Here is a 15,141-nt window from a genome sequence, read left to right on the forward strand (position 1 = left end):
CAGTCGAGAAAGCATCAACGTAACAGAAGGACTGTCCGATGCTACAACTGTAATGAGGAAGGGCACATCAAGGATGACTGCCCAAAATTGAAAAAAAGGGACAAGGAGAAGTCCCAAAGATCGACGTCCTCTAAATGCAAGAGTCTGAAGGCTACATGGGATGCATCATCATCCTCCGAATCTTCCCTACAAGCCGAGATGGACAATCCTGACTCCGAAGCGTCGATCGATGAAACTGAAGCGGCGATATTGGTAAGGAAGTTAAATAAGTTTATTAAGACTAATAAATTTAGATCGTAGTCGAGAAAGCATCAACGCAACAGAAGGACTGTCTGATGCTACAACTGCAACGAGGAAGGGCACATCAAGGATGACTACCCAAAATTGAGGAAAATGGACAAGGAGAAGTCCTAAAGACTGATGTCCTCTAAACGCAAGAGGCTGAAGGCTACATGGGATAAATCATCATCCTCTGAATCTGAAGTTAAAGCCTTCTCGGGATTAGCACTGATGGTCAACCATCAAATTGAAGAAGAAACCAGCTCAGAGATGAGCATAGATGAAGGGGAAGGATCATCAGAAGAAGAAAGTTGCGATGAAGGGGGAGCATTAGAAATTGAGGTAAGTAAGGTACGTGCTCTAACTTCCAAGCAGTCCTTTCAGTTCATTAAAGTGCTTACCAAAGATTTAGTTAAATTAGAAAAGGAAAACGACGAGTTAAAATTAAACTTAGCAAAGGCATGCCCTCTAGAAATGTATGATAATCTAAAATTAGAGAATGAAAAATTAAAAATTAAAATTAAAAAATTAAAAAATGATCATGCATGCTTAAATAAATTTCAAAAATCAAAACTTAAGTTGTATGGAAAATTAAACTGGTACATTAGAAAACAATAGGGACAACTCAAAAAAAAAATCCCAGAAATTATGTACCCCTTAAGTTTTTGATTAATCTTGTAGGAAGGAACCTATACTGGGTTCTAAAATCATTTCTAGATTAAATTTGTGTAAGTTAGCACTTTCAACAAGAAAAATTAAATAGCTAATTTCTTTATGAGGTTTCGTCTAAGAAAGTGGTTGTTGCTCCAATAACCAAGAAGGTCTTGTTGGATCGAGACGCACTCAGGGGGGGTGAATAACACTCGTGGCTTTCACTTATCGTAATCGAAAACGTTTCGAGAGTTAAGTAGCGGAATAAGAAAACAGCATACACAAAGACGCCAAGTATTTACTTGGTTCAGAGGCTAGGGCGACTCCTACTCCAAGGCCCGCGATCATTGATCGCTTTCGGTGGGCAACAACTATATTATCGCAAAAGAGTACAATTGAATGTTACAATTAAATGCACTGGAAATCATACCAACAATAAGAATCGTAAAACTGAAGCTCCGGGTTGTCAATGGCTTGTTACAGCACTTCTGGAACGTCTCTTGAGCAGCACGCGGGAGAATGATCGCATGGAATTCATTTTTTTTCTCGAAGCTGCTCTCTGAGGCTCCTTTTATAGCCTCTGTAGGACTGATCCAGATCCTCAAGGCTCGGGATCAGGTTTGACCCGAAGCGGATCGGTCGATCGATCCCCACATTCGGTCGACCGATCAGATGATCTCCTCCTCATCCGATCCGCTCGCTCCGCTTCGATCTAGTCAACTCCTATCCTTGGATCGGTTGACCGACCCCAAGGTTCGGTCAACCGATCAGATGACCTCCTCATCCAATCCGATCCCCCCGACTTCGATCTGGTCAACTCTCATCCTTGGTTCGATCGACTGATCCCCAGGTTCGGTCGACCGATCCCCAGGTTCGGTCGACCGATCCCTCGACTGAACCCGGGCTGTAAAATGGAAATCTAGTCCTTTTGTGCTGCGGTTCGGTCGACTGATCATGGCTGAGTCTAACCCTGCAGAAATGTTAGTTTTTTGCAAAACAGAGTTAAACAAATAGCACATAAACAACTAAGTTGACATCTTTTGAGCTGTCCGATTCTGGTTTCGGATTTCCTACCGAAAACCTAGGTCGAACCGACGCCTACTGTTCCCTCCGCAGGGAGCGCGTCCTCACCTACTCCACTCAGGAGAAGTTACCTTTTGCCAGTTTGGTCCTCCAGACCGACTGGGCTTTTGCTCGGCACTCGAGTCTTCCGATCTTTATGCTGGACGCCCGCTCCACGACCCGTCTAGACTTCCACCTGGTTCGCGACACCAGGATTTTTACCCGAAGCTTCGACCCGCCAAGACTTTCCACCTAGGGTTACCACCCCCTAGGACCTAGGGTTACCGTCCCCTAGGGGTTTCCCTTTGCCTAACCGTAGTTAGGACTTTTCTTCACCTAGGGGTACCACCCCCTAGGACCTAGGGTTACCACCCCCTAGGGTTTTCCTCCTGCCTAACCGCAGCTAGGATTTTTGCCTAAGTAACCTTAGGACTTTCCTGCAATCTCATTCACACACATTAGATAACAAACCAACTTAACTTGAACCCTTTGACATAATCAAAACACCAGTTCGATCGTCGGATGCTTCCCGCACCAACAGGCCTAGTACCTCACCACTGCTTGGAAGCTAAAATATTGAAATAAAATATTTAATTAACTTATTGATAAAACATGAAAATAGAAATTAGAAAATGATTTAACAAGTGTTTTTAACATTTTTTTTTGAAAATTTCTCAAAAATATTTTGTTTAAATTGCCTAAAGGTTAGAATTCTTTGTTAACTTAAAATTGATTTTGAAAAATTCCTACTCTATTTTTGTTGTAATCAAAGGAGGAGAGATAGGAACAAGTTTAGGGAGAGTTAATATTATTTTGGTACTTAATTTTTTTTTTGAATAGGAACAAGCTAATATTTTTTTACTTAGAAAATTGTAAATTCTATTTATTGCAATCTTTGTACTTAAAATGTTAGTTTAGTAATTTCTTTAAATTACTTCTTATCTAATTTTTTTCCTAACTTGAACTTGGGTTGATGCACATCAAAAAGGGGGAGATTATTGATCCCCGTGATTGTTTTGATGTGATCAACCAAGTTAGGTTAGATCCTGTTTGGTTTTGATCTCTGTGTCTAAGTATGCAGGAGCTTAGGAGCATAGGAAGTCGAGTGGAAGGCGCAGCTAGTGATAAGGACGGCACGGGAAGGGAGCCGACGGGCTTAGTGCATCCGAAGGACGAGAGAACTGCGGAAGAGTACACCGGTGGATGAGAAGAACATGCACGACGTTCAAGGGACCAGTCTTGTTAGAGCAAATATATCATGTGGCACCAGTCTTGACCCACCACTGCCTTGGATTATCTACCAATTGGATTCAAATACAACGACGGTTAAGTCTAATTCTGATATGTCTATTGGCATTGACTTATCTTCAGTCATGTGCAATTGAGTGACTTTCTTTAGACGTCGACAGTCTTTGGCCTTGTGATTCGATTTATCATAGTTGTGGCATGTTCGTTAGAGTTTCTTGGCTCTCCCTTGGCTCTATCCTTTGTCGGGATACTTTCTCTTCTTACTAGTGTTTGGTCCATCAAATTTTCCTTTACAAATATAGTCATTTTTGTTGATTCTGATTGCTTGTGATTATCTTCTTCAATCCGTAGTCTTACCATCAGATCCCCAAGTTTCATCTCCTTTCGTTTATGCTTTAGATAATTTTGTTGGACCCCGTGGTAGTTTTGATGTGATCAACCAAGTTGGTTAGGTCCTGCTGTGTTTGATCCCTGTGTCTGAGTGTGCAGGAGCTTAGGAGCATAGGAAGTCGAGCGGAAGACGCAGCTAGCGAGAAGGATGGCACGGGAAGGGAGCCGACGGGCTCGATGCGTCCAAAGGATGAGAGAGCTGCGGAAGAGTACTCCGGTGGGCGTGAAGAGCGTGCGCGGCGTTCGAGGGACGTTAAGCCGAGACGGAAGGCTGCTCAAGAAGAAGGCCGGGAATTTTGTTCGGGTGAACCCTATTCCGGTTGGTCGCAATCACCCAAAAGAACGGAGCGTCGGAAGCTGAAGAAAGCGAGCTGGAATTGGAGCTGCCAGCTTGGAGGCGCCTCTATCAGGCTTGGAGGCGCCTCCAGCTTGAAGGCGCCTTCAACCTTGTTGAAGGCGCCTTCAACAGGTCAAAGTGATCATTTCAAGTTGCGGATAAAGTTTTATCCGCTCACCTCTTGGAGGCGCCTTGGACCCCTATTGGAGGCGCCTTGGACGCTCGAGTTCAGATTTCCAGAGGCTATTTAAAGGCCCCTGGAGCTAGGAATTCATAACAACTTCTACATTCAACTCTGTAAGCATTTCCTAGCAGTAGTTCTGAGCCGTTAGAGTGTAAAAGGCTTCTCCACCTTCAGCAAAGGAGAATTTTCTTAGTACGCTTTTCATTGCCCTGGATTAACAACCCTCTTGGTTGTAACCAGGTTAAAAATTCTGTTTCTGCTTTTATTTTCTGCCTCAATTATTTTACTACTGCATTTGTTCTGAGTTGAAATCCGAGGAGGGTAGTTTTATTTTTTGTTTACAGCAATTCACCCTCCTCTTGCCGGCCTCCGCTGCACCTACAATTGGTATCAGAGCCAGACCGCTCAGAAGGATAACCGCCGACTGACGCACAACGATCAAAACGATGGCCGGAGACAGTGACTACCCACCTGCATTCAAGGGGGAGTTTGCTTAATGGAAGCAAAAGATGGAGGTATACCTTAACTCTGATTTTTCTATTTATTTAATAATGAAATCTGGTTATGAAGCACCAAAGAAAGCAAACGGAGAAGAGCTCGAGAAATACCTCTGGAACGAGAAGCAACGTGACGAGTTTATGGCAAATGCACGGGCTGAATTTCATCTTCTAACCACAATACCAAATGAAGATCTCGACAAAGTCAGAGAGTACAATAGCGCAAAAGAACTTTGGGAAAAATTCTTAAAACTCCACGAAGAACAAATTGAAGTTGAATCTGACTCCTCGATGGACACTGATCCGACGTCAGAAGAGTCCGAAACTGTGGTAAGTGCCGAGACAGAACCAGTAACCGAACTCCAACTTGAAGACCTAGAATGCTCATCACAAATGAGCATCGATGAAGGGGGAGAAACATCAGAAGACGAAAACAACTCAACAAGGGGAGAATCAACCGCCGACAAGGTAAGTCAGGTATGGTCTCCACCTCTTGGCAAATTAATTGTTTCAATTGAAATATTGTCGCAAGGTTTTCGTGAATTACAAATTATTTCGTCGAAAGAATATTTTAAATTAAAAACTGAAAAACTATTAAAGAATATTGAGTTAAAAGACACAATTTGTCAATTAAAAGATTTTGATAAACTAACAATAGAAAATGTATAATTTTTTGCATGCTCAATATTTTTTGCGATAATTCTAAAAAACTGTGAATTAAGAACTTATGAGAAGTTAAAATGGAAATTTAAAAATCATAATATTTTATCTTAGTTGAAATATTAGACTTAGTGCTTTCAGAGAAGAAAATTAAACAGTAAATTTCTTTATAAAGTTTTGTCAAGGAAGTGGTTGTTGCTCCAAAAACCAAGAAGGCCTAGTGCCTCACCACGACTTGGAAGCTGAAATATTGAAATGAAAGGTTTAATTAACTTTCTGAAAAAGCATTTAAAAATTAGAATTAAATAATGCTTTGAAAGTTTAATCAAACATTTTTTGAAAATTTTGTTTATAAATTCATTTTTAGAAATATTTTTTCCTGGAAAAATTCTAAAGACTTAATTTGCTTTTTGACTTGAAATTTTTTTTGAAAAATCCTTAGAATTTTTTTTCGAAATATTCTTCTGGAAAATTCTAAAAGTTCATTTACTTGGAATTTTTTTTAAATTTAAAAAGTCTTCTGGAAAGTTCTGTTTGAAAATTCATTTACTTAGAATTTTTGAAAAGTTCCCTCTAATTAGGACCCCATTTTTGCTGTGATCAAAGGGGGAGAGAAAAGTACAAGTTGAGGGGGAGTTAGGAAAATTATAAAATTAATTTTTTTTTCTAAACTATGTTGTAATTTTATTTATTGTAAATTTATGCTTAAATATGTTAGTTTGGTAATTTCCTTTAAAATTACTATTTATGTCTATTGTAAACCCTAACTTGAACTTGGGTTGATGCACATCAAAAAGGGGGAGATTGTTGGACCCCGTGGTAGTTTTGATGTGATCAACCAAGTTGGTTAGGTCCTGCTGTGTTTGATCCCTGTGTCTGAGTGTGCAGGAGCTTAGGAGCATAGGAAGTCGAGCGGAAGACGCAGCTAGCGAGAAGGACGGCACGGGAAGGGAGCCGACGAGCTCGGTGCGTCCGAAGGACGAGAGACCTGCGGAAGAGTACTCCGGTGGGCGTGAAGAGCGTGCGCGGCGTTCGAGGGACGTTAAGCAGGGATGGAAGGCTGTTCGAGGAGAAGGCCGGGAATTGGGTTCGGGTGAGCCCTATTCCGGTTGGCCGCAATCACCCAAAAGAACGGAGCGTCGGAAGCTGAAGAAAGCAAGTTGGAATTGGAGCTGCCAGCTTGGAGGCGCCTCCATCAGGCTTGGAGGCGCCTCCATCAGGCTTGGAGGCGCCTCCAGCTTGAAGGTGCCTTCAACAGGTCAAAGTGACCATTTCAAGCTACGGATAAAGTTTTATCCGCTCACCTCTTGGAGGCGCCTTGGACCCTCGAGATCAGATTTCCAGAGGCTATTTAAAGGCCCCTGGAGCTAGGAATTCATAACAACTTCTACATTCAACTCTGTAAGCATTTTCTAGCAGTAGTTCTGAGCCGTTAGAGTGCAAAAGGCTTCTCCGCCTTCAGCAAAGGAGAATTTTCTTAGTGCGCTTTTCATTGCCCTGGATTAACAACCCTCTTGGTTGTAACCAGGTTAAAAATTCTGTTTCTGCTTTTATTTTCTGCCTCGATTATTTTACTACTGCATTTGTTCTGAGTTGAAATCTGAGGAGGGTAGTTTTATTTTTTGTTTACAGCAATTCACCCCCTCTTGCCGGCCTCCGCTGCACCTACAAATTTTTGAATTCCCTCCACAAAGGTGAGAGTTTCTCAATTATCTTGGCAATTTGAAAAGACTCATTCGCTGTCATGCCTTAGGCATGTAAATTATGTAGGATCAACTGTAACTCTTGGACTTAAGTCATCACAGTTTTGAAATCAATTATTTTGAAGTGTAACAATTTGCCGACAATGAATTTCTTCAGTCCAACATCTTCTATTTTGTACTTCCTTTCGAGAGATTCTCAGAACTCCTTTGTAATTGACATTGAACTATACACGTTACATAATGTGTTATCCTAGCCATTGAAGACATAATTTTGACATAAGAAGTCACTATCTCCCCAAGCATTATATGTCTTCCTTGTCCCATCGGGATGGTCTAGTGGCGCATATGAGGTGTTGCCACCATGAGGTCTGAGGTTCGAATCTCGGTATAACCGAGGTAAATGCCTCCCTTATGTGCTAGTCACTATTCCCAAAACTAGTAGCCACCCGTGATTTATCTCCTCCGTGTTGGTCCTAGGACCGGTTGGCGGGGACACTGGAGGCGAGCGTATTCGCCTTTTTCCACCATTATATGTCTTCCTTTATTAGTCTCGCCTTGAGATATGAAGGGGCGTCTTCACATAATAACCTCATAAGGTTCAATGTGATTAGGTAAAACAATATCTTTTGTTATCACCTCTTGAAATCGATAGCTGTAAACTTCTTCGATTTCTCATCATGCACCGATGGAACAAGAGTCGTCAATGATGAATTTATCAAGATTGAATGAAAAAATTATCTTAAAATTATTGGATTTAATGGTGGTACAATTTAAGCACAGGCAGAATAATGGTATAACACCGCTTTGACGAAATCGATGCTAGAGTTAAAACTCTATCTTTTTAAAATGAATTTGCCCTGCACACGGTGTTCATGGAACATGACAATCGTCTCCCAAGATATAATGACTTTATCTTGCAATAGCAGCACTACAAATCCAAGACTTCTGTACCAAAGAACTTCTCGAACTTTCCAAATGCAAGTATAGAATGTAATACTTACTTTGGTTTAAAATAGAATGAATGAAAGAAATGAGAATCGAGAGATCTTATTTATACCGAATGAAGAGGTAGAAGAACTTCTTGGATCAATTAGATCTCATTCATCCAATTTAAATTGGATGATCTAGATTACATTCCTTCTCAAGAAACACAATGTCTCTTTATTTGCATGCCTTCCTTTTGAAACCAATAGTTGAGATGGTGTCATCCGAAGGGACACTTATTCCTTCTCATTTGGATGAATCTAATTTGTCTATCTTAATCCGATGATCCAGATTAAGTCATGTCACCAATTCATGTGATTTTTATTACATTATCATTGTATTTTTATATATCTTGTATGCTCTTGTATTTGCTATTAGCATATTATTTGTAAGAAATTTCTCCACCTTTTAAAAGTGTCCGACAAGAAAAAAATAGTGATGTTAAAGGGTTATAAGCCGTGAAATAAGAATCTGGGCTTCTAAACCAAAAAGATTTTGTGCGCCGGTATTTTATTGTTGTGTTTTGTATTTTGTATTTTTTTTTTTTACGCCCTAACAACTGTAGATAAGCCCAATCAATGAAAAAAGCTTGAAAAGATGAACTAACTATTCATCCGCTCTAGCCATGCAACTAATCAATAATATGATGTTTATTATTTTACTTCTCATTTAGAATAACGAATTATTATAACATAACTTTAACTTTAAATGAATATAGCAGCGATAAATTTTTATCTTGTGTTATGATAAAAATAAAATGGAAGAAATATTTTTATTATTTTAAAAATATTTATTTAGTTGCATTTGTTTTAAATTTTTAGACTTAAGTCAGATGTTTGGTATGAAATATTAATTATTTATTGTGATGCTTATCAAACTTCTCATTTTTATTGTGTACAACAACAACTAAGTCTCATGTTTATTGTGTAAAATAATAAAAAAAAATTTATATTATATTTACAAAGATTATAATTTAAAATATAAATGCGAAGGTAATGTGGCTAAAACACCGAGTATTAATAGTAGCATTAGTTTAAAACTCGAAAGTATAATTTTCATTATGAGAACAGATAAAACGCCCATAGAAATCTTCAAGTTCTAGATAAGAACTTTAAAATTATTTTATAATTCCTTTGATTTCAATAAAATAGATAGGATGATGGCGGCAAAAGACCCAAAAGTTATCTCATCCTCTTTATTATAGCAAAGAAAATTCTATCTTGTCTAATATCAATCATTATTGTTGAATAAATATTTAATTACAGAGATAATATTTTCAATGAAAGATGTTGGCTCCTAACTCTTTAGAAGCTCAAGCACTACTTAAAAATTGAACGAGAGTTGCAAAAAGAATTACTATCACTATGAGAATGAGAAATAAAGTGAGAGATACTTCCTAAGGTAATATGGGCAAAAATATAAGTCAAATACATGAGTTTTGATTCCCTATATTCTAAGGAAATACATAGAAAACTTAAATAAGTTTTTTTTTTTTTAATTTTTTCTAATTTATAAATATTTTAAAAATAATAAAATATAATTTTGAACCATAGGTGAACTGTGAACTAGTAATAGGTTTTGAATTATAAGGTTGAGGGTGAAAAAAAAAATAAATTGAACCGACAATTCTGAATCATGGTCGAATCTAGATGGAACATCATTGTTTTACTTCTTTACATTATTTAACCATGGTTGAAAGCAATAGTAATCTCAAAGGAAGTATATACAATCCGAAAATTGCTACAACAATTAGTCCACCATCGACAAATCAGTTCAAACTTAGTAAAGGTGTTGGTCTAACTACAAAAACAGAGAAAAAGAAGATGACAACCAAGTATAACCCATATCACTGGCATGGTGAACAATTTTTAGATCCTAGGAAGGATCACAGAAGCACAGTCAAGTTAATTTTCAAATATTTAATTACAGAAGTTCAGTGCATTACATCTACTAAAGTTTACAAGAAGATCCTTGGGCTGTGAAGGTTATAAGTACTTATTTTGTTTGAGATAAGAGAAATATATGGTGAATTGTAATAGCTAGATTGCAATTGATTTGAGATAGTACACCACGTATTATCTACAGTAAGGGCAGCTCGGTGCACGAAGCTCCCGTTATACAGGGTCCCGGGAAAGGATCCATTGTACGCAGTCTTATCCTGTTTTTTATAAGAGGCTATTATCTAGAGTAAAGTCTATTAATGCGAAAGAGTTAGCTAGAGATACAGCTATAGAAGATCTATACTGACAAAAACACAGCTGATATGTTAATAGAGAAAATGCAGTCACAGAAACATAGACAGCCAACCAATATGGATGGTTTGAATACCAATCATTATTAATGGCACCAATTATTAGAATAACAAATTGGTTAAACGTTTTAACGTCTTATTCACCTAATTAGGACTTAGCAAACGCTTCAGGCCCAAGCACCGGCTGCACCTGTGTTAGAGCACGCCTACTTTGCCCATTGAGATTGGTTTAAGGGTAGACCAAGTTTTCCAATGAACAAAACAGTTTTCAACCATCAATCTTTGAGTTTCTAGAGTTAAGAGGGGAAAATCTTATGGGAGGAAGAAAGTCAAGGAGTGTGGACATCCACCTTGGAAGTGTTTCTTTTAGCCATTGAAATAGTGGAGAAACGAGCTTCATGGGCAAGGTTTGTGTTAGGTCGAAATATTTTGTTCTCTCATTTGTTACATAATGTATTGATGATTAGGGAATCCTCTTCTGAAGGTTACCCTTGCTTTTTCCAGGGATTTCTCAGCATAGAAACTCACTGTTCTCAAAGTGTAGAAGATCTTTTTGGCATTTGGCGATAAGAAAACCCGACGCCACATTGAATGTAAATCAATTTTCCATTCCAAGTAGGAACAACAAGGTTATATGTTGCATTTCTTGATTCATTCTAATTGTTAAACACAAACCACTGTTGGACACAAACCAATGAATCTACAACAATTTCCTTGAACAACTCATCATCATCATTATTTTTTTTTTCTTTTTATTATTTATTTTTGTGTGTTTTTTGTTCATTTTTCTAACCTCATTAAGACAGAATCAAGTTCACCGGCAAAACTAATGAGTAAACTGTTAGATATGTGTAAATGGAGAAGAGGTGGAAGAGGATAGAAGCTTCATTGTAAATGATACTTTAGTCCCACATTGAGAATTTCATGGCATGTTGGTTGGTTTATATTGATTCACATACATTGATGATTTAAATAAATGCATGGGGAGAGACTCTCTCTCATGCGTGGGTGTGCAGGAAGGGTGCAAATCCAGGCCCCGGAAGCTCTCGACCTTGGTGGGAATCACAGTCAACTATTGTATCCTGGAAAACAAACGACTCGCGAAAACCTCGAAGCACAGTCGAAGGTAATCGCAAGCCTCAGTCCGCTCTGTCTTAGTTGGTTGGTCGCCCGCTCGGCCGCTCCCTCACCCTCAACTCGCCCAGCCGAGCGGAACACTTGCTTGCCCGGAAGGTCTCGTGACCGAACGTTCACTTCGCCACCCTAAACTGAGTAGATACACAAGGAATCCAGATACACGAGGAATCCCGATGTTCCTTGGAAAAGGATAACAAAAGTACTGAGGTACTTGAGGTATACTCGTGAATATGAACTGCACTATACGAGATATCTTGATGCGATTGAATCCACGATGGAATCTGAGTTTGTGGCTCTTAACAAATGTGGTGAAGAGGTTGAATGACTACTGCAATTCTTAAAAGATATTCTGAGATGGCCGAAACTTGTGTCGTAAACATAATACCATTAGACAACTACTCTCAACAGGAGTTATCACTGTTGACTATGCGAAGTCAAAGGATAACCTAACGGATCCGCTAACCAAATAGTTAAACAGAGAGTTAGTTGCAAGTTCATCACGAGGAATAGGCTTGATGTCATTGTCAACAACCAATGCAAGGACACCCAACCTATGCTAACTCGAGATCTCAAGAACTAAGTTCAAAGGGATAAAACAATGACTGGACCAGGGTAAGCTGATGGACTTTTAATGATCAAGAAGAGTATATGGCTACTCTCGAGGGATCACCTATGTGAGAAAGAAGTTAGGCCGCTTCGAAGAGAATTGGAGGAACAATTCCGATGGACTTTTAATGATCAAGAAGAGTATATGGCTACTCTCGAGGGATCACCTATGTGAGAAAGAAGTTGGGCCGCTTCGAAGAGAATTGGAGGAACAATTCTTTGAGCTTCTCACAGAATCAGGCGTGTTCATGGCTAAGAACGAACACACTAATGAGAACTGAGTTGTATTAGAAAGAGTCTTGGATGAGATATATCAATGCTTTCAAATAGTTCAAAGACATCATGTCTACCATCAGCCAGTAAGCAAATAGATCTTCACAAGGGAAGGTTCAAAGGCTAAAACCTACCTGTCCTATACTGGACTCAACTGTTGAATGTTATTACATACTCTATCTCCATTCATGTGGGGGATTGTTAGATATGCGTGAATGGAGAAGAGGTGGAAGAGGATAGAAGTTCCATTGTGAATGAGACTTTAATCCCACATTGAGAGTTTCATGGCATGTTGGTTGGTTTATATTGATTCACATGCATTGATGATGTGAACAAATACATGGGGAGAGGCTCTCTCTCACGCATGGGTGCGGAAGGGGGGTGCAAATCCAAGGCTCGAATTGTATTGAACCATATTGACTCGTGTGCGGGCATGACCTGCGCGCCGAATGCTGGACCGATCGAGGTAAAATTTACCCAAGTGGAACAACCAACGTTTTATTACATACATTTTTTGTTGCTTATTTGTGTGTAACGGATACAATAAATTGAAGATTAATGCAGGATGTAAACAGGCGAGTGAAACGTGAGTGTTTCACTGCTCAACAAATAATGATCATTAATCGATTATTAACGCTGTCATTGGTTAGAGCTCCTATATAAGGAGACTACAATCACAAACAACACACACAGGCAGAAGCTCTCCACCTTCGTTCCTCTCCTCCTTTGTCGCGCAACTTTTGTTCGACAGAGTGCCCGTGATAGTAGTCGGGTACCACTCAGTTCACCGTGACCACTAATGCTTTATGGGAATCATGATCAATCGTTGTATGCTGGGAAACAGACGACCCGCGAATGTCTCGAAGCACAGCCGGAGGTGGCTCGAAACACAGGCAGAGGTGGGGTGAATCTGTTTCAAGGAAACTGTGTGAATCGCAGGCCTCAGTCCACTCTGTCTCAGTTGCTCGGCCACCCGCTCGGTCGCTCGCTCAACTCGCCCGACCGCTTGTTCAATCCGCTCGGCTGAACATTTGCTCGCCCGAAAGGTCTCGTGCCAAGACGTTCACTTCGCCAGCCCAGCCGCATCGCTCATCCGACCACTTCATCCTCTAGGGTTGCTAGCTCACCTAGTTCACTCGACCGTTCGATCGCTCGACCTCTAACTTGATCGGCCTTTTCGTCCAGTCGGTTGCATGCACGTCCGACCGTTTACTCGCTCGGTCGTTCGACTGCTCGACCCTCTGTTCACTCGCCTGCTGGCAAACTGAGATTATCTGCTCAGGTCATCTTGACATATAAGTGAATTTAATTTAGTATATTTAAATTCTGCTAATTCCCAAAATCTCCAGCAGATTGCTCTTCCAACATAAACTACATAATCATTCAAGATGTGAATCAGAAGATATAATTTTTTGTCTAAGGTTTTGCAGGAGGATCAATTCTATTTCCCTACCTTACTTTTGTGACAAGGCCTGCTAGTCCAAACCAGAATCTTAGCGGACGATCAATTTCATGCGCAATATAAGCATAAATGTTCATAGAGAAATCTCTAAACAATCAATCGCCAATTCAAAGAATTTTCACAACTAAGAGCAGCTATTCCACGAAGCAACACCATGCATAGTTGTCATATTTTACTTTTTTGATGAACAAGCTCTATTCACAGTGAAATGGTTGAAGGCGATCAGGAAGATAGTAGCTTTACCAACAACACCAAGGATATCAGCATATCATTACTTATCTAATTACTAGTCAGATCAAATTTGGCAAGAATTTTTGAGCCCTCTTGAGAAATAGTGGCATTGCAAACAACTTAATGTTTACAACATCAAAATGTATAGGGTTTGTTCCTCTCACCTGGTGGTCGCTGCCTTCCTCCCTCTAGGGGCTGTCGCCTCTGCAGCCGCTGATGATTTGGCAGCCCCGGGTGTAGGGACTGGCCCTGGGGAAAACGTGGCAGTTGTAGTAGGGAACTCCGGGCTCGGAACAGGGCACCACATCCCCCTTGAGAGCCTCATAGCTGATGTACTTCTTCTCCGTGGCAGCCCACAGCAGCCTCCTGCTCTCCTCCGAGCTCAGCTCCAGATCCAGATCATGCTCGACCAAGCATCCCCCACCATCTGCATCTGCATTTGGATTTGCATCTGCATTTCGACCGCAGGGCAGTTCGGCCACTGCGCTTGAGCTAGATTTCGCAGTGGCCTGGTGCAGGAGGAAGAGGAGAAGCAGCGGGGGCAGGAGGAGGAAGTGGGTTTTGTTGTCGGTGGAAGAAGAAGATGGCAGGGACTTCGCCATGGCTTTTCTCTTGTTCCTTGGCAAAGATGGAAACTCGCCTTTTTCGGCCTCTTTAGTGACAAAAGGCGAAGCGACCGGGCAGCGCCCCCGCCGCAGCCCGCGAGGAGGAGGGGTAAATCAGGCGGTGAGTGGATAGGGTGAATTATACGAGGCGCGGATTTACGTCCCGATCCCTCTCTCCAGCAAACCTCAAGCCTCCATCCACTTATTATGCCCGTCGGTCACTTTGGGTAGAAGTGAGAGAGAGAGAGGCGCGTGAGTTAATGAGCTGCCAGCTATTCCACCGGTTGTGTGCTCCTTACTCTGTTTTGAGAGCCAACGGCTGGAGTGGAGTGGATTATTATTATTATTATTATTATTAATAAGTAAAAATTAACAAACCGTCCTGTCTAAAGAGAAATGGACATCCATGTTTAAATTAAAAAAAAAATCTTCTAAAAATATCTTTCATTTAAATGTTATTATAGCAATTACACGTAACTATTATAATGGATAGAAATTATCCTCTCGGGATGATATGATAATTAAAATATAAAATATTATCATATAAAATTTTAGATCGAAACTCGATATATCCGAATATA

At 40.2% G+C, this 15,141-nt stretch overlaps 1 protein-coding gene across 1 annotated transcript; it reads right to left on the bottom strand.

The window, feature by feature from the left end:
- Positions 1 to 13,983: 13,983 nt before the first annotated feature.
- Positions 13,984 to 14,782, bottom strand: LOC121973247 (rapid alkalinization factor-like). The gene has a single exon (XM_042524792.1). The coding sequence runs from the start codon at positions 14,555 to 14,557 to the stop codon at positions 14,144 to 14,146; it is 414 nt and encodes a 137-aa protein (XP_042380726.1). The 5' UTR covers positions 14,558 to 14,782; the 3' UTR covers positions 13,984 to 14,143.
- Between the last annotated feature and the right edge of the window lie 359 nt (positions 14,783 to 15,141).

The sequence above is a fragment of the Zingiber officinale genome, chromosome 4A (assembly GCF_018446385.1).
Source record: "Zingiber officinale cultivar Zhangliang chromosome 4A, Zo_v1.1, whole genome shotgun sequence".
Lineage (NCBI taxonomy): Eukaryota > Viridiplantae > Streptophyta > Magnoliopsida > Zingiberales > Zingiberaceae > Zingiber > Zingiber officinale.

Coding starts and splice junctions, on each gene's coding strand:
- LOC121973247 (XM_042524792.1), bottom strand. CDS start 14,557: ATGGCGAAGTCCCTGCCATCTTCTTCTTCCACCGACAACAAAACCCAC.